This window comes from Manis javanica, chromosome 14 (assembly GCF_040802235.1).
Source record: "Manis javanica isolate MJ-LG chromosome 14, MJ_LKY, whole genome shotgun sequence".
Taxonomy (NCBI): domain Eukaryota; kingdom Metazoa; phylum Chordata; class Mammalia; order Pholidota; family Manidae; genus Manis; species Manis javanica.
In genome coordinates this window covers 80,449,544-80,468,159 of record NC_133169.1, presented here as the reverse complement: position 1 = coordinate 80,468,159, position 18,616 = coordinate 80,449,544, and the positions used below count along the sequence as shown (strand labels likewise).

The following is an 18,616-nucleotide window of genomic DNA, read 5'->3' as shown; positions in this document are numbered from 1 at the left end:
TTTCCACAATGGTTGAACTAGTTTACATTCCCACCAGCAGTGTAGGAGGGTGCCCTTTTCTCCATATCCTCGCCAGCATTTGTTGTTCTTAGTCTTTTCAATGCTGACCATTCTAACTGGTGTGAGGTGATATCTCATTGTGGTTATAATTTCCATTTCCCTCATAATCAGTGACGTGGAACATCTTTTCATGTGCCTGTTGACCATCTGAATTTCTTCATTGGAGAATTGTCTCTTCATATCCTCTGACCATTTTGTAATCAGATTATTTGCTTTTTGGGTGTTGAGATGTGTGAGTTCTTCATGTATTTTGGATGTTAACCCCTTAACAGATATGTCGTTTACAAGTATATTCTCCCATACTGTAGGATGCCTTTTTGTTCTGTTGATGGTGTCCTTTGCCGTACAAAAGGTTTTTAGTTTGATGTAGTCCGTGAGTTCATTTTTTCTCTTGTTTCCCTCGCTCGAAGAGATCCGTTCAGGAAGAAGTTGCTCACGTTTATATTCAGGAGATTTTTGTCTATGTTTTCTTCTAAGAGTTTTATGGTTTAATGACTTACTTTCAGGTCTTTGATCCATTCAAGTTTATTTTTGTGTATGGGGTTAAACAATAATCCAGTTTCATTCTCTTGCATGTAGCTATCCAGTTTTGCCAACACCAGCTGTTGAAGAGGCTGTCATTTTCCCAATGTATGTCCATTGCTTCTTTATAGTATATTAATTGACCATATATGGTTGGGTTTATATCAGGGCTCTCTAGTCTGTTCCATTGATGTATGGGTCTGTTCTTGTGCCAGTACCAAATTGTCTTGATTACTGTGGCTTTGTAGTAAGTAGAGCTTGAAGTTGGGGAGTGTAATCCCCCCAGTTTCATTCTTCCTTTTCAGGATTGCTTTAGCTATTTGGGTTTTTTTGTGGCTCCATATGAATTTTAAAACGATTTACTCTAGTTCATTGAAGAATGCTGTTGATATTTTGATAGGAATTGCATTTAATCTGTAGATTTCTTTAGGCAGGATGGCCATTCTAACAATATTAGTTCTTCCTATCCATGAGCATGGAATATGTATTTATTGGTTCATCTTTAATTTTTCTCATGAGTGTCTTGTAGTTTTCAGAGTATAGGTCTTCCACTTCCTTGGTTAGATTTAGTCCTAGGTATTTTATTCTTTTTGATGCAATTGTGAATGGAATTGTTTTCCTGATTTCTGTTTCTGCTAGTTCATCATTAGTGTATAGGAATGCAACAGATTTCTGTGTGTTATTTTTGTATCCTGCAACTTTGCTGTATTCAGATATTAGTTCCAGTAGTTTGGGAGTGGATTCTTTAGGCTTTTTTATGTACAATATCATGTCATCTACAAACTGAGACAGTTAACTTCTTACTTACCAATCTGGATGTGCTTTATTTCTTCGTGTTGTCTGATTCCTGTGGCTAGGACCTCAAGAACTATGTTGAATAAAAGTGGGGAGATTGGGCATCCTTGTCTTCTTCCCAATCTTAAAGGAAAGGCTTTCAGCTTCTCGCTGTTAAGTATGATGTTGGCTGTGGGTTTGTCATATATGGCCTTTATTATGTTGAGGTACTTGCCCTCTACACCCATTTTGTTGAGAATTTTTATCACGAATGGATGTTGAATTTTGTCGGCTTTTACATGATCTATGGGGAAGATCATGTGGTTTTGTCCTTTTTGTTGATGTAGTGGATGATGTTGATGGATTTCTGAATATTTTACCATCCTTGTATCCCTGGAATAAATCCTACTTGATCATGATGGATGATCTTTTTGCTATATTTTTGAATTCGGTTTGCTAATATTTTGTTGAGTATTTTTGCATCTATGTTCATCAGGGATATTGGTCTGTAATTTTCTTTTTTTGTGGTATCTTTGTCTGGTTTTGGTATTAGAGTGGTGCTGGCCTCATAGAATGAGTTTGCAAGTATCCCCTCTTCTACTTTTTGGAAAACTCTAAGGAGGATGGGTATTAGATCTTCAGTAAATGTTTGATAAAATTCAGCGGTGAAGCTGTCTGGTCCAGGAGTTTTGTTCTTAGGTAGTTTTTTGATTACCGCTTCAGTTTAGTTGTTGGTAATTGGTCTTCAGATTTTCTGTTTCTTTCTGGGTCAGCTTTGGAAGGTTGTATTTTTGTAGAAAGTTGTCCATTTCTTCTAGGTTTTCTAGTTTGTTAGCATATAATTTTTCATAGTATTCTCTAATAATTATTTGTATTTGTGTGGTATCCGTTGTGATTTTTCCTTTCTCATTTCTGATTCTGTTTATGTGTAGACTCTTTTTTTTCTTGATAAGTCTGGCTAGGGGTTTATCTGAAAAGTTTATCTTCTCAAAAAACCAGCTCTTGCTTTCATTGATTCTTCCTATTGTTTTATTCTTCTTGATTTTATTTATTTCTGCTCTAATCTTTATTATGTCTCTCCTCCTCCTGACTTTGGGCCTTTTTGTTCTTCTTTTTGTAGTTTTGTCAATTGCGAGTTTAGACTGTTCATATTAGATTGTTCTTTCCTGAGGTAGGCCTGTATTGCAGTATATTTCCCTCTTAGCACAGCCTTCACTGCATCCCACAGATTTTTTGCGGTGTTGAATAATTGTTGTCATTTGTCTCCATGTATTGCTTGATCTCTGTTTTTATTTCATCATCGATTCATTGGTTATTTAGGAGCATGTTGTGAAGGCTCCCTGTTGTGGATTTTTTCATTTTCTTTGCGTAATTTATTTCTGGTTTCATACCTTTGTGGTCTGAGAAGCTGGTTGGTACAATTTCAATCTTTTTGAATTTACTGAGGCTCTTTTTGTGGCCTAGTTTATGATCTATTCTTGAAAATGTTCCATGTGTACTTGAGAAGAATGTGTATTCTGCTGCTTTTAGGTGTAGAGTTCTATAGATGTCTGTTAGGTCCATCTGTTCTAATGTGTTGTTCAGTGCCTCTGACTCCTTACTTTCTGTCTGATTGATCTGTCCTTTGGAATGGGTGGAGTGTTGAAGTCTCCTAGAATGAATGCATTGCATTCTATTTCCTCTTTTAATTCTGTTAGTTTTTGTTTCACATGTAGGTGCTCATGTGTTGGGTGCATAGATACTTATAATGGTTATATCCTCTTGTTGGACTGACCCCTTTATCATTGTGTAATGTCCTTTGTTTCTTGTGACTTTCTTTGTTTTGAAGTCTATTTTGTCTGAAAAAGGTAGTGCAACTCCTGCTTTTTTCTGTTAGTTTCATGAAATATCTTTTTCCATCCCTTTACTTTCAGTCTGTGTATGTCTTTGAGTTTAAAGTGAGGCTCTTGTAGGCAGCATATAGATGGGTCTTGTTTTTTTATCCATTCTGTAACTCTATGTCTTTTGATTGGTACATTCAGACCATTTACATTTAGGGTGATTATCGATAGGTATGTACTTATTGCCATTGCAGACTTTAGATTTGCAGTTACCAAAGGTTCAAGGTTAACTTCCCTACTATCTAAGAGTTTAACTTAACTCACTTAGTGGGCTGTTACAAACATAATCTAAAGGTTTTTTTTTTCTACTCCTTTTTCTTCCTCCTCTATTCTTTATATATTAGGTGTCATTCTGTACTCTGTCTATCCTTTGACTGACTTTGGGGGTAGTTGATTTATTTGCATTTGCTTAGTAATTAACTGTTGTACTTTATTTATTTTGGTTTTATTACCTCTGGTGGCAGCTATTAAACCTTAGGAACACTTCCGTCTACAGAAGTCCCTCCAAAATACACTAGAGATGGTTTGTGGGAGGTAAATTCTCTCAGCTTTTGCATATCTGAAAATTGCTTAATCCCTCCTTCAAGTTTAAAAGATTATCTTGCCAGATGAAGTTTTCTTGGTTTGAAGCCCTTCTGCTTCATTGCATTAATTATATCTTGCCACTCCCTTTTGGCCTGTAAGGTTTCTGCTGATAAGTCTTATGATAGCCTGATGGGCTTTCCTTTGTGTGTGATTTTATTTCTCAGGCTGCTTTTAATAGTCTGTCTTTATCCTTGATTTTTGACATTTTAACTGTTATATGTGTTGGTGTTGTCTTCCTTGGGCTCCTTGTGTTGGGAGATCTGTGCAGCTCCATGGCGTGAGAGACTGTCTCCTTCCCCAGATTGGGGAATTTTTTGGCAATTACCTCCTCAAAGTCACTTTCTATCCTTTTTTCTCTCTTTCTTCTTCTGGTACCCCTATAATACGAATATTGTTCTGTTTTGATTGGTCACACAGTTCTCTCAATATTCTTTCCTTCTTAGAGTTCCTTTCTTCTCTCTGTGTCTCAGCTTCTTTCTATTCCTCTTCTCTAATTTCTAATTTAGTTATCATCTCCTCCACTGTATCTAATCTGCTTTTAAAACCATCCATTGTATGTTTCAATTCTGATACTGTGTTCAGTAATGATTGGATCTCCGACCAGAGTTCATTCCTGAGTTTTTGAAAATTTTTTTGTACCTCCATGAGCATGTTTATGATTTTTATTTTGGAATCTCTTTCAGGAAGATCATGAGATGGGTTTCATTTGATTCTGTCTGATGTATTTATAATTTTGCTTTGAATCAGGTTCCTTTGACGTTTCATATTTGTATGTGGCACCTTCTGGTGCCCAGAAGCTCTACTCTCTGGAGCTTCTCAGCCCCTGGAGCGATGTTGGTGGTCCCAGGGGAGTAGTGTTGGTACTTGGTGGGGAGGAAAGAGCTATTTCTTGCTTCTCGGCTGCTGTCCCTGTCTCCACTGCCAGAACCAATGGGCCGAGCACACAGAAGCCTCTCTGCTTTGCATTGGTAGCTGCTGTAGGCAGGGCTTCCCTCTGGCTGGCCTGACACCAGGGCAGGGTTTGCAGGTTTGTCGGTTTGCAAGCCAGGTGTGGGTTGGCCGGGAGGAAGGCACAGCAGGCTGTGTATCACAGTGGGGGGCCTTGGAGCTGCATAACCAGGCAGGGGGCTGGAGCTCTTGAAGATCATGGAAGTTCCCAACCTGCTGGGCAGAGGGTACTCAGACAATTTTGTCTACCTGTCTTTTCTTCTGAGCACTTAGCTCTGTGCAATCCTTTCCCCTTTAGCAATCCTCCCTCTGTTAGGAAGTCTCTCAGACTGCCTGCCTTTGTTTCATCCCACAGCAGCTGGATATGGATCCCTGTTTTCCACAAATGGCTGGAATCTGTCTTTCCAGGTATTCTGCATGTCTTAGCTTTCCAACCCCCCTAATCACCAGAGCACCATGCAATGTAGGTTTGTGCTCCCAGCGCAGATCTCCAGGGCTGGGTGTTCAGCAGTCCCAGGCCTACACTCCCTCCTGCTCTGTTTCTCTTCCTCCTGCCAGTAAGTAGGGGTGTGGGAAGGGCTTGGGTCCTGCCGGGCCACAGCTTTGGTATGTTACCCTGTTCAGTGAGGTCTGTTCTTTTCTCCAGGTCTGTGCAGTCTGGTGCAGCCTTCTTTCCAGTTGCTCTTCAGGATTAGTTGTATTAATTATATTTTCATATTATATGCAGTTTAGGAGGAGGTCTCTGTCTCACCTCTCATGCTGCCATCTTTAATCTCTTCCCCTGCATATTCTTGCATACCTTTTCGTCTAGACGTCTGCAGATGTGTGTGTGTGTTTAAATAGGTTTATACTGTATTTTATAACTATTCTTTCACTTATATTTAGACATTTTTTCAGAGCCAAATATGAATCTACATCCTTAAAGGTATAATATTCCATATTATGGCTGTAACTTTTTCTTCAAATACACATTGTTTCTAATTTTTTGCTGTTACAAGTAGTTCTTCACCAAGTAGTCTTTTATTGTTACATTGTTCATATTTTGTTGGATTGATTTCCAGATGCAAAGTTGCTAGGGCAAAGGATGTATATACTTAGGAGTTTCAGTACATATTGTCAGTATATATTACAAAAATTGAAGGAGTCCATTTTAATTGACACCATGAACAGAAGTGATTTCTCTACCTCCCTGGGGAGTGTGAAGATTGAGTTAAAATTATATAAAGTGTTCAGAATAATGTCTGACATAGTAAATACTTTCTAAGTATTTGCTAGTATTGCTATTATTACCTTTTAATATTTTTTATTAATCCTCTTTATTAATGAATTATATATTGAGACAGTAAAATGAAATCTATAGAAGTTTGCTTTAGGTTTCACCAAATATGTATCTTTTAATGTGCAAATCTTACTGATCCAGAAAATTTGCTTTAGTAAGTTCGTATCTCGTAAGTTAGTTGTTGGATCTGTTTGATAAATTTTTTTGGATACTTTGTAGTTTGAGACTAAGGTAACAACCAGGGGAAACTGATTAACCAGTGACCCTTTCCATGCCACTTTTGCCTACATCTTATTTGATAGTCTAAATGCTATTGTGGGTTCTCTGGAAAAACACATTTTCATATATTAAATGAATTAGAGCAACAGTTGTCCTCACAACAGTGTGAGAGCAGTGTTCTACACACACTTGCAAACATGAAACTGTGCCTTTTAAGGATTTGTGCTGATTGCAGCTGTACATAATATCCCATCAGAATGTGCATAAATATTTGGTCTAGTATTTCTGACCCAGGAAAGGGAGAATGATGCTATTCTCTGGCTTAAAAAGATTTTCCAGAATTTAGAGATTAGAATATAGGAGCCTTGAACTTGATTTGAATTAACTTCCTGTAACGTTAACCTGTAATTTGTAATGGAGGAGAAGTGTTGTCAGTTCAGGCAGTCTGTTTTTAGCAGCATTGACTTGGTGTTTTGTGAAGTATAGGTGAAGTGTAAGATAAAGATTCCTGTCTAGAGATGTAACCATTCAGTTGAAAATATGAGTGATATAAAACAGTAGTAAAGAGAATGAAAGGGTGAAGTTATCAACAGAGTTATTCTGGGCCGACTTAAAGAGTTAAGAGGAGAGGTTACATCATTGGGGGATGGAGTGACGAGAAAAGGCAAAAGTGGGACTTGATCAAATAGGAATATGTGGAGGAGAGGATTGGGACAGTCTGAGTGAAGGGAGGTGTAGAAGTAGGAATTAATCTGGTGATTTTGGTAAGCAGTGTAAAATTATGTGTGGGATTTGGAGTGTGATAGTCCTGACTTTGAATCCTGGACTCTAGTATTTCTGGGCACTTTGACTTAAGTCGTTTCTTCACTTACAGAATTGGGTCAGTAATAGTTCTTAGAGTATTTGGGAGAATCAAGTATAGAATGCTTAGCACGCTGCTTGGCTTATGAAGGCTCAGTAATGAAAGCTGTGTGACAAGGCAACTTGATAAGGGACAAGGGATGAAAGAGATTCTCTGCCACAGAGAAGGATTGGATACAGGCTCTGTGAAAAATTTGCAAGTTACTGAAGTGGGGAGTTGTAGGTAATATTTCCTTTAAATATCTTGTTCCATGTCAAAATCCTGGTGGAATGAGTTCAGTCACTGAAGATATTTCAGAGCATATATTGGGAGAAACAAACTCATTGGGGGTGGTTAGCATCCTTGTTTTTAGGACTTAATGTATTTATTAGGATTGCACAAAAGCATTTACGTGAATGCTAATGATAGCCATCTGTGGTTGGGGGGATAGTTCTGGAATGACAAATCTTTATTCTTCATTCTTTTATATTTTCTAATTTTCTACAATGAGCTTGTACTAGAAAGCACTGAACTAGGTTCTAGCACTGTCCCTAATATTTGACTTAATCATTTTTGGAGGCTTTCTTCACATTTAAATATTAGGTCTCGTTGCAAGCTTGCTTTTGGTTTAAAGCACCTTAATTTGTGCTCTTTGACATACTGACCTTCCTTCAGTTGTCCTTTTTATTTTATTGATGTATAGTTGATATACAGTATATTGGTTTCAAGTGTAAAAAATGATTCAACAGTTACCGGTATTAAATGCTCACTCCAATAAGTATAGCTACTATTGTCCTTTTCAAATGGAAGTAGTAGGATTTTATTCCCCATGGTAGATGATTTTAAAGACGGCTGACTGGATTTTAGTGGATAGTTTGAGAAGATGAAGCAGAACTTCTATCAGAAACTGGTTGGGTTTTTTTTGAAGTGTATAACTTTGTGTTTTAATATATGTAAAACTGTGAAATTATCGCTACAATCAAGCTAATCAACATATCCATCACCCACAATGGCCTTTTATTCTATTTATTTGGTTGATATCCTTTTATATGAAACTCAGACCATGGCTTCATTGGAGCTATAATAGCAGCTAATATATGATGGGCCAGTCTCTAATCGAAACCTTTTGAAAATGGAGTAACAAATTTCATCTTTATAGCAACCATATGAGTAAGTGCTGTAATTTCCCTCATTTTAGAGATGAGGAAATTTCAGAGAGGTTAAGCAACAGGTCACAGCTAGAAAGGCAGAGAGGAGATACATAGACCAATTCAGAATCTAGTCTGATTTTATAACATGAACTCTTTTTACTGCACATGTGTTCAAATCAATCAAGTTGATGGGAAAGTGAAAAGCCAAGGATTTCTTCAGTGCAATAACTGACTTAGTGTTACAAAGCTTTTTTAGAACATAAGAATTACTTTGTAGTGATAACTATATTGAGGACTTCTATGATACAGTAAGAAAAGTATGGACTTTCCCCATACCTTGCAAGAGTTATGCCTTGTTTGAGGAGTAATTGCTATATTATGTAGTGAAAATTGATGTTCCACTAGTGACATTTGATTGTTTTGTAAAAATATGGGAACTGTTTGTAGTGTGTGTATGTACGTGTCTGTGTGCTTATAGACCAAAAAGAGGATGAATAATTTGAACTGAGGCAAGCTTTCACTTAGCTTTTCTAGGTATATGAAACATTTCCTATTACATTTATTAAAATATAGATTTAAAGGAAAAATATTAACTTAGTTCAAGGAGAATATTGCCTAGAGCAGCTCTGTACCATAGAACATTCTGCAGTGATAGACATGTTCTGTGTCTGCATTGCCCAAAGTCCAGTAAGTTTTAAGCTTTGTCTAAAGAGTTTTAAGAGGTAGAAGCGATTTTTACTTGAGGGGTTTGGGAGGGCTTCACTGACAAAGTCCATGATGTTTCTAGAGAACAAGTGAGACTTAGGAGGACCAGGGCATTTCAGGTGCTACAAGTGGTATGAGCAAAGCTTGGAGATTGGGAGACCATTTAATTTGTGTTGGTCGCTGCATGAGACGCAGCTGGAAAATGGGGTTGGGGTGGGAATGGCGAGAGGCCTTAGGTTCCATATTGAGGAATCTGGACTTTGTTGGTTTTGTTTGGAAAGTAATTAATTAAAAGCAAGACAACTCTGCTGTTATTGAGGTAGAATGGAAAATTAGCCCTTCAACAGGGCATACACAGTTGGGAACATTAATGCTTTTTATTCCTAGAGCCAGTGATTGTTTTGAGGAGATAAAGGTTGGGAAAAAGGGCTGCAGGAAACAATGGAAGATAAATAAGTTGCCTTTGGTTATCGGGGGATTGAGGTATTGATGGGGTACATTTAGCAATTCAGATTTGGTGACCTTTAGAAAGATAAAGATTTATCAATCATTAAGTTTAGGCTAGAAGGCCTTTTTGAAGTGGAGAGGTAAATAAGGTGGGTAAGATTGCCTTGGGCATCTTCCTAAGGGGGCATGTGGGTTGTGGTAGACTTTTAAGTGGTACTCAGGAATTTTTTTTTTAATTTTAAAGATTGGTGGTATATTTGTAGAAAGGCTGAACCTGACACCTGTGCTTCTTGAGGGGCTTCCTCCAGCATGTTCTGGGCTTTGGGTTCAGAGGAAATCTGACAAGATGTCAGTCAGGCTGTGCCATATTAATACAGGGCACAGCTGCCTGTAAGTGCTCTGGGAGATTGGCTCACAGAGTGTTTTTTTACCCCATTGGTTGGAAAGGGCCACTGAGACCTGGAGAGGCCCAGCATTTGCTAGTTGTACAGGCTAGTAAGTTTGTTTAAGAAAAGCAGTTCTACTCAATAGGTCATCTAATGTCAGATTTGGAACAAGGGAGTATGGCTTGAGAGTCCTTATTCTTAGCCTGCTAAGTTGGAAATTTGGAACTAGGGGTTCAGGGAAGATAGTGTTAAAGCTAGAGTGTAAACTCTGGGAAAGGATCTACGTTGCTTTCAGGTTGTATGACCTTGGATACATTTATTAATACTTTTTTTAGACTCAGTTTTCCTCCCCTATAAAATGGGAATAAGATAGGGTGCTTGTCCACAGTAATCAAGACAATTTGGTACTGGCACAGGAACAGACCGAAACACCAATGGAACAGACTAGAGAGCCCTGATATGAACCCAACCATATATGGTCAATTAATATACTATAAAGAAGCAATGGACATACAATGGGGTAATGACAGCCTCTTCAACAGCTGCTGTTGGCAAAACTGGACAGCTACATGCAAGAGAATGAAACTGGATTATTGTTTAATCCCATACACAAAAGTAAACTCAAAATGGATTAAAGACTTGAATGTAAGGCGTGAAACCATAAAACTCTTAGAAGACAATATAAGCAAACATCTCCTAAATATAAACGTGAGGAACTTCTTCCTGAACATATCTCCTCAAGCAAGAGAAACAAAAGCAAAAATGAACTCATGGGACTACATCAAACTAAAAAGTTTCTGTATGGCAAAGGACACCGTCAACAGAACAAAAAGGCATCCTACAGTATGGGAGAATATATTTGTAAATGACATATACAACAAGGGGTTAACATCCAAAATATATAAAGAACTAACACGCATCAACACTCAAAAAGCAAATAACTGGATTAACAAATGGGCAGAGGATATGAAGAGACAGTTCTCCAAAGAAGAAATTCAGATGGTCAATAGACACATGAAAAGATGCTCCACATCACTAATCATCAGGGAAATGCAAATTAAAACCACAATGAGATATCACCTCACACCAGTAAGGATGGCTAGCATAGAAAAGACTAAACAACAAATGCTGGTGAGGATGCAGAGAAATGAGAACCCTCCTACACTGCTGGTGGGAATGTAAGCTAGTTCAACCATTGTGGAAAGCAATATGGAGGTTCCTCAAAAAACTAAAAATAGAAATACTATTTGACCCGGGAATCCCACTCCTTGGAATTTACCCAAAGAATAAAAGTTCTCAGATTCAAAAAGACATATGCACCCCTAAGTTTATTGCAGCACTTTTTACAATAGCCAAGATATGGAAGCAACCTAAATGTCCATCAGTAGATGAATGGATAAAGAAGATGTGGTATATATACACAACGGAATACTATTCAGCCATAAGAAAGAAACAAATCCTACCATTTGCAACAACATGGATGGAGCTGGAGGACATTATGCTCTGAAATTAGCCAGGCGGAGAAAGACAAATGCCAAATGATTTCCCTCATTTGTGGAGTATAACAATGAATCAATACTAAAGGGACAAAATGGCAGCAGGCTCACAGACTCCAAGAAGGGACTAGTGGTTACCAAAGGGGAGTGGTGTGGGAGGGCAGGTGGGGAGGGAGGGAGAAGGGGATTGAGGGGTATTAATGTTTAGTACACATGGTGTGGAGGGGATCATAGGAAGAACAGTGTAGCACAGAGAAGGCACATAGTGAATCTGTGCCATCTTGCTGCACTGATGGACAGTGACTGCATTGGGGTATGGGTGGGGGCTTGATAATATGGGTAAATGTAGTAACCACATTGTTTTTTCATGTGAAACCTTCATAAGAGTGTATATCAATCATACCTTAATAAAGAAAAGAGTGTGAGGATTAAATAAAACAGTATACATAAGCAATTTATGCAGTCATTATTATTAAAATCAGTCAGGGGAACTGAAGACTTTGCTAACTTGTGGAGGAAATGGACTCTGGGAAGAGCTTTGTCTTAGCAGTTTTTGGATTCTCTGTTTAATTTGATCTTATTTTAGCTTGAGATAAAGCAGCTACTATATCTGTGACAAATACATTAGAGTAAAGGGAATGTAACTCCAGGGAAAAAATCCCGGGGGAAAATACCTTTGCGACCGAAATCAGTCAAAAGGTGAAATAAAGTGGGAGAAACCCGTTTATTTCTTACGAGCAGTCGCCCACTTCTGCTTCTGTGCCTCTTGAGATCCAGCTGCAGAAGAAAAGACCCCCCCCCCCCAACCTCTTGGGTCCGGATAAGCCCTGCTTGCCCTAGTAATTACCTATTAATGTGGAGATGGACTACTTCTCTCCACCCCTTGGAAACACCTGTTGATGCAGAGATGCTCTAAGGTCAGGCGAGAGATTCTGGAAATACTGTAATTTTACCCACAGAGAATATGGGGCAAGGTTCCCAGTAATTAAGTAGAATGGAAACCAGGGGTCTATGATAGCAAAAGCATCAGTCCAGTGTAACTGACTTTTAAAACTTAAGCACAGTGTTGTGAAGTTATACCTTTAAGCAGATTTCAGTTTTGTTAAAATAAGTTTAGTTTTCTAAAATAAGTAACACATAGATCAAACTAGCATGTAGTCGGCATGAATTGATGATTTGGAGGAATGTGTTCAGAAGTGGAAATGAAGGTCTTGTCAGAAATTCTTTGTTTTTGGAAGCTAATTCTAGAAAAATTACTTTTTCTTATATACAGTGGTATAAGAGTTGTTTTCAGTTTTCATTTATTATAGAATATAGATGACTGGTGAAGTTATGAGTCATTTAAAAAAATAAAGAACATAATTGATGTATTGATATGAAGGCACATTATTTTATATTGGTATTTTGAGCACTGTACTCAAATAATTAGAAATAGTGGAGACTGGCTAGTCTACCTCTGGAGTATTCTAGACAGATGGTCACTGCTACAAGTGTGTGCTTCAACATCTAAGTGGCAGGACTTACATTATAAGAGGCAGGCCATTCCATTGACAGTTTTGCTCAGTAGAAAGGTCAAAGTTCTACATCTACTGTGTACTGTTAAAATATATGGCTTTTTAGCTAAGACTCAGAAATCTTGCCTGCTACAGTTTTGGATGTGATGTTGCAGTGAAGTTGATGTTTAAATATTTGCTTTATCTTCTAGGGCTTGCATTTCTTTTGGTCCTAAGAATCGTTCAATTGGAGCAGCTGCTAAAAGCCAGGTAGAGTTTTCTTTTTTCCTAAAGTGACTGTTCTCTTTTGTCCATCTTTCCATTCAGTAACTGCTTGAGTGCCTGTTGTGCGCCTAGTACTGGTAGGCTGCAGGTGTACAACTGAGAGTTTTTTTTATAATATAAAGGACAAGAGTTGTTTTCAACTGATCCTTATTGTCATGTGTTTGAGAGAGAAGCAAATAGCTTTTTAAAATAGCATAAACGCAATAGTCTCTTAACCTTCCCCAGCCTCACAGTTTCTTCATTTTATGTAATGGCATCACATTAGATATGTTAACTTTTCTGCAGTAATGTTTGAATTTTTCTAAAAACAAAATTTAAACTGTTGGGGGGAAAAATAGCTTAACAGTTAAGCTGTTCATTACAAACTACTGTCTTTTATTCAGACCTTGTTTAAGCAAGGCTTGCTTGTTCCTGGATGTATTAAATGCACCTTAAAAGACTGTCTTGTGTTTTCCTCTTACCCATATTTGGGTCATTGTTGTCTCCAGATTTGGTCTTCTTAGTCAAAGTTCTCAAGAAGGAAAGTATACTTGTAGAAGCACACTTGCTATTAGTTTACTTTGTAAACCAGGAACGTGACATTATTTGCTGGTTTCTGAGTAACCAAAGCAGCAGAATCCTGAGAGTTCTGTTATGTGGGTGTCCAAGGTTGCTGTAAAATGAAGGCATTGCATCTTTGACCTTTTATGGTTCAATCTTGAGGAACATATAGAATGAATAAATTGTCTGTCTTTCTGAACTGGACAGGGCCTAAAATTTCAGCCTGAGAAAGTGGTGCTTGGCCATTTGATTTTTAATTAAATTGGGTGTTTTATAATCTCATTTTCAAGAAAGTTCAACATATTTTAGAATGTAGTTATTTTGAAATGTCTTTCCTTCTAAAATTCCAGTGAATTCTTCTGTTTTAAATTTGCTTTGATTATCGAGAATAGTTACTGTGCTAAACTGGCTTCCCTGTTCTAGGTTCTATTGTGATACTGAGTTTCTGCTTGGCAGCTTGCATGAAGCACCCCATGATGTTTTTATGAAAGGACTTCTGTGCTGCCTTTTGATACAGCTGATGCAGGGGAGCTCTGCAGTTTTTCCTTGGGACTTGTTATACTTAATTCCTGCTTTGGGAAGAGGAGCACAAGTTCATTCTTGAATTTTTTGAATGTCTTTGCCAGCATTTTCCCCCCTCGTGTATTATAATAGTTTATTCTAGAGAAACTAAAAAGTACAGATACAAAAGTATGAAGAATTTGGAAGTTATCTGTACTACCATGATCTCCAAATTACTGTCAGTGTCTTAATGTAAAACCTTCTGTGCTCTTTGTAAGCATATAAATATATCTCCTTCCCCAACCCCCCCATTCCCTGTAAGTGAGCTCATAACTTGTAGCCTTCTAAAACAATCTTACCTACTATTTGGATAAATCATAATTTATTTGCCTATTCCCCTGTTATTGACTGTCCAGGCTACTTCCAGTTTTCTCTATTACACCTTATACTCTGCAGTTTCTTTTAGCATTTATCTTTGTGTACTTAGTGTCATCTTTTTTTCCTTTAAAGGAAAAATTGGAGTTGCCAAAATTGACTCCTGGAAAGTTTGAATCATAAACTAGGGGTGATTTTTAAAAGCCAAAAACCATTTGTGTAAATGTTTATTAGAACTTTAAGAACAGAAATACTTGAAGACGTAATGATCTATCTTGATGGAGAAGCAGGACAAGCTGGAGTCTGGTCCAGCCCTGCCACTGTGACCTGTACAAGTCCCTCGTCTTTTGCTTCACATACAAACAGGCCTTATTCAGAAAGGTTTAGTGCTGAAGAAAACTGAAACTCAGAAGGGAACTTTGTGGAGTCAAAATGATGCTAATTTCATCTGAGACTATGGGATTTTCTTTTTTCCCCCCTAATTTAATTGCTATTTATCTTGCCACTCTTTGACTCTGACACTCTTTCTCTTAGGTAATTTCCAATGCAAAGAACACAGTTCAAGGATTTAAAAGATTCCATGGCCGAGCATTCTCTGATCCGTTTGTGGAGGGAGAAAAATCTAACCTTGCATATGATATTGTGCAGTTGCCCACTGGATTAACGGGTATAAAGGTAAGGTTCTCCAGATAATGCCTTATGATTAAAGAACAGTGTTTTATTTTATCAGCTCAGTATATACCAGTACCATTCTGATTTCAAGTTGTAATGAAAATATGTACAAGTGCTTAGGAAAAGCTTTTTTTGCTCGTAAAGACTATTAGGCGTTTTTAGAATGATCTGAATTTTGATTTGGAGCCCCAGGTGGCCCTGTTAATATGGGTTGGATAGATGGGTAGTGAAGATTTGAAGCGAACTGTCATTGCTGTTGCCTTGTGTACTGATGTAGCAGTCTTTCTGGTGTGTTTTAATGAATGGCTTCTGGAAGACCAGGCAAAGAAATGAACACTTTGAAATCATTAGCCAGCTAATATGGTCATACATGAAAGTAGGACTTACATGGAAAGAGGTGTTCTTTTGGGGAAAGAGGAGTTTAGCCTTTTGTATCTCTGGGAAATCTGAAACAGTCTCTTTGTGAAGCATGCAGTGAACTGATCTTACAAAAGAGGTGAGGGGTTTGGGAGTTGGTAGCCTGAACTCTGCCTCTTTTGCATTTTAATAACAGAGGAATCCAGAAGGGTGGTTGAGCTTTCCAGGCAGCTGAGTTTAGAGAGAGATTTAGTGACTGAGACACCCTAATTGGAGAACTAGTAAGGAGTATGGGAACAGGCTCAAAACACAAGAGAGGATGAGGATTGTGAGAAGAAGGTAGGCAGTTGTGCTGTTGTACCTGAGAATTCGCTTGAATTTAAACATGAAGATCTCATAACTGAAGAATGATCACTGCGTTTACTTAGGATATCTGTGGCAATAATCTTAGAACAGTGTGAATGGCCTAGTAATAAATTTGGAGTGCATGGGAGGGAAAAAGGGAAAAAAAAGGAAGATGAGAAAATGGAAGATAGAAATAGAACGGATATTGTCAGATTTAGTCATAAGCATTTTAAGAGCCAAAGGAGAAAGAAACCAGGGAGAAGACCTGGGGGACAAGTGGATCTGGGTATGTGAGTGGAGGAATTGACTAAGGGCTAAGCAAATAGGGAAGAAGAACTAGCTTAGAAGGAGGCTGATGGAGACAGGTATTTTCCCATCCTCCTTACACAATGAAGTGAAAACCCAGTGAGATTCCAAACCAGAATAAATGACGGTTGCATTGGGGGATGAGGCAGCAAGGAGAAGGTGGTGTCTAACCTGAGCTGGAGCAGCAGCTAAAAGAAGAGAATGGTGTTTCTGGTACGGTTTGTAGCTTGAAATTATGGTTATGTGCAGTGGCGCTTATCATAGGCAGTCTTTCAACATTTAAAGTTTGGAACTCCTGTCAGAGTTGGAGAGTTTTATCCAGGGTAGGTTATCTTGAGGCTTTGTTCATCATTTACTCTAATTCAAGAGGTATGTATTGAGTCAGGTCTTAGGTGCTGGGGCTATGACAGTGAACAGATTTGACAAAAACCATCCTCTCAGGTAAGATTGGATTCTAACTGGGGAGGTGGTAATAGTCAGCACAAATAACCACAGTAAAGCATACGTAGTATGCCTGGTGGTAAAATAGTTTCCAGACCCCTTTGTGGAGGGACAGTGTGAGTCTTGGTGAGCTACATCGGTTTGCTTCTGCACAGCTGATCGTCTCAGGTTTTGTTGGTGGTCACTGCATATTGTTTATACAGTCGTCCTCATCTCCAGGTATCATTTTTGACAAGCATGTTAAAAAGCTAAAATGACCTTCCAAGTTATTTTTGCTTTCCTAGCTAGCTTTCTTCAGTTCCTTCTTGAGATAATATTCTTGAGATAATGTTATTATCTTGAGATAATAACATCAATGTCTTGATGTTAGACATTGCTCATTTTAGGCTTTTAGGGCTTGAAGAAACATAAGTCCTAGATCTTTTTGTTGTTTTATTGCAGGTGAAATACATGGAGGAAGAGCGAAACTTTACCACAGAGCAAGTGACTGCCATGCTTTTGTCCAAACTGAAGGAGACGGCAGAAAGTGTTCTTAAGAAACCTGTTGTGGACTGTGTTGTCTCGGTGAGTTGGATCCTTATACATTATTGGGGACTTGACGAATAAGCACAGAGATAAAGCTGTTAATTGCAAATGAAATTATTTTTTGTCATAGGTTGTAATGGCTATTTTAAGAATTTATCAAACTAGTATTCATTTTCTTGAATATTTTTTTCTGCTCTCTGTTTTTTGCTCAGGCGTCCTCTGTAATGCTGCCTTTTTTTTTTTTTTTTTTTTTGAGAGGGCATCTCATATTTATTGATCAAATGGTTGTTAACAACAATAAAATTCAGTATAGGGGGGTGAACGCTCAATGTACAATCATTAATCCATCTCAAGCCTAATTCTCGTCAGTCTCCAATCTTCTGAAGCATAACGAACAAGTTCTTACATGGTGAACGAATTCTTACATAGTGAATAAGTTCTTACATGGTGAACAATACAAGGGCATTCATCACAGAAACTTTCGGTTTTGATCATGCATTATGACCTATAAACAATCAGGTCAAATATGAATATTCGTTTGATTTTTGTACTTGATTTATATGTTGATCCCACATTTCTCCTATTATTATTATTATTATTATTATTTTTAATAAAATGCTGAAGTGGTAGGTAGATGCAAGATAAAGGTAGAAAACATAGTTTAGTGCTGTAAGAAGGCAAATGTAGATGATCAGATGATCAGGTGTATGCCTATGGACTAAGTATTAATCCAGGCTAGACAAGGGCAGCAAGACATCCACGGATGCAGAAGATTTCTCTCAAAGCAGGGGGGGTGAGGTTCTGAGCCTCACCTCTGTTGATCCCCAAATTCTCACCTGATGGCCCCCCTGCGACTGTGCCTGTCTTAGGTTGTTCCTCCCTTGAGGAATCTTACCCGTCTCTGGCTAACCAGTCATCTTCCGGGGCCATACAGGGAAATGTAAAGTTGGTAAGTGAGAGAGAAGCCATATTGTTTGCAAAGGTTAGCTTTTTACTTCTTTGCAGATTTATGCCCTGTGGCTTCTATGCCCAGCACTTGTCTCGAGGTATCTTTACCACCTGGAGGAATTATGATACTCGGTAAATTCGATATGAGGCACGAATTCTATTTAAGGGTTGTAATTAGGAAGGAAGAAGAAAAGCTATAGAGGTAGCATATGAAGGAAACATGGGAGGATTGATTATTTCTTTGACATATCTTCTTGTAGAGTACCTTAAGTATGTATAGGTTTTAAACTACTAACTAATTTGCACACACATATTAACATAGGAATACGGTGACATAAACAAAGCAAATCTATAATTACCATCCATCCCCAGTGAAGCCAAGAAAAACATTTAGGCACCCTAGGCATTTGTGAAAATTTGTCGATGATATGATGGATATTGTCCAACTGTACTTGAACAGTCTGAGAGAAATCAGACAAAGCAGCCCGTTTCTGGGATCTGTTCACCTCCCATATGTTCTTTTAACCATAGATAG

At 38.1% G+C, this 18,616-nt stretch overlaps 1 protein-coding gene across 2 annotated transcripts in view; it reads left to right on the top strand.

The window, feature by feature from the left end:
- Positions 1-18,616, top strand: part of HSPA4 (heat shock protein family A (Hsp70) member 4) — a 66,530-nt gene that overhangs the window by 4,752 nt on the left and 43,162 nt on the right. The window contains exons 2-4 of one of the 2 annotated variants that reach the window (XM_037003553.2): positions 12,999-13,056; positions 15,022-15,162; positions 17,050-17,172. In XM_037003553.2, coding sequence (XP_036859448.1) covers positions 12,999-13,056; positions 15,022-15,162; positions 17,050-17,172 — 322 coding nt within the window. The remainder of the gene's footprint in view (positions 1-12,998; positions 13,057-15,021; positions 15,163-17,049; positions 17,173-18,616) is intronic. The other variant, XM_037003555.2, reaches the window with a different exon arrangement.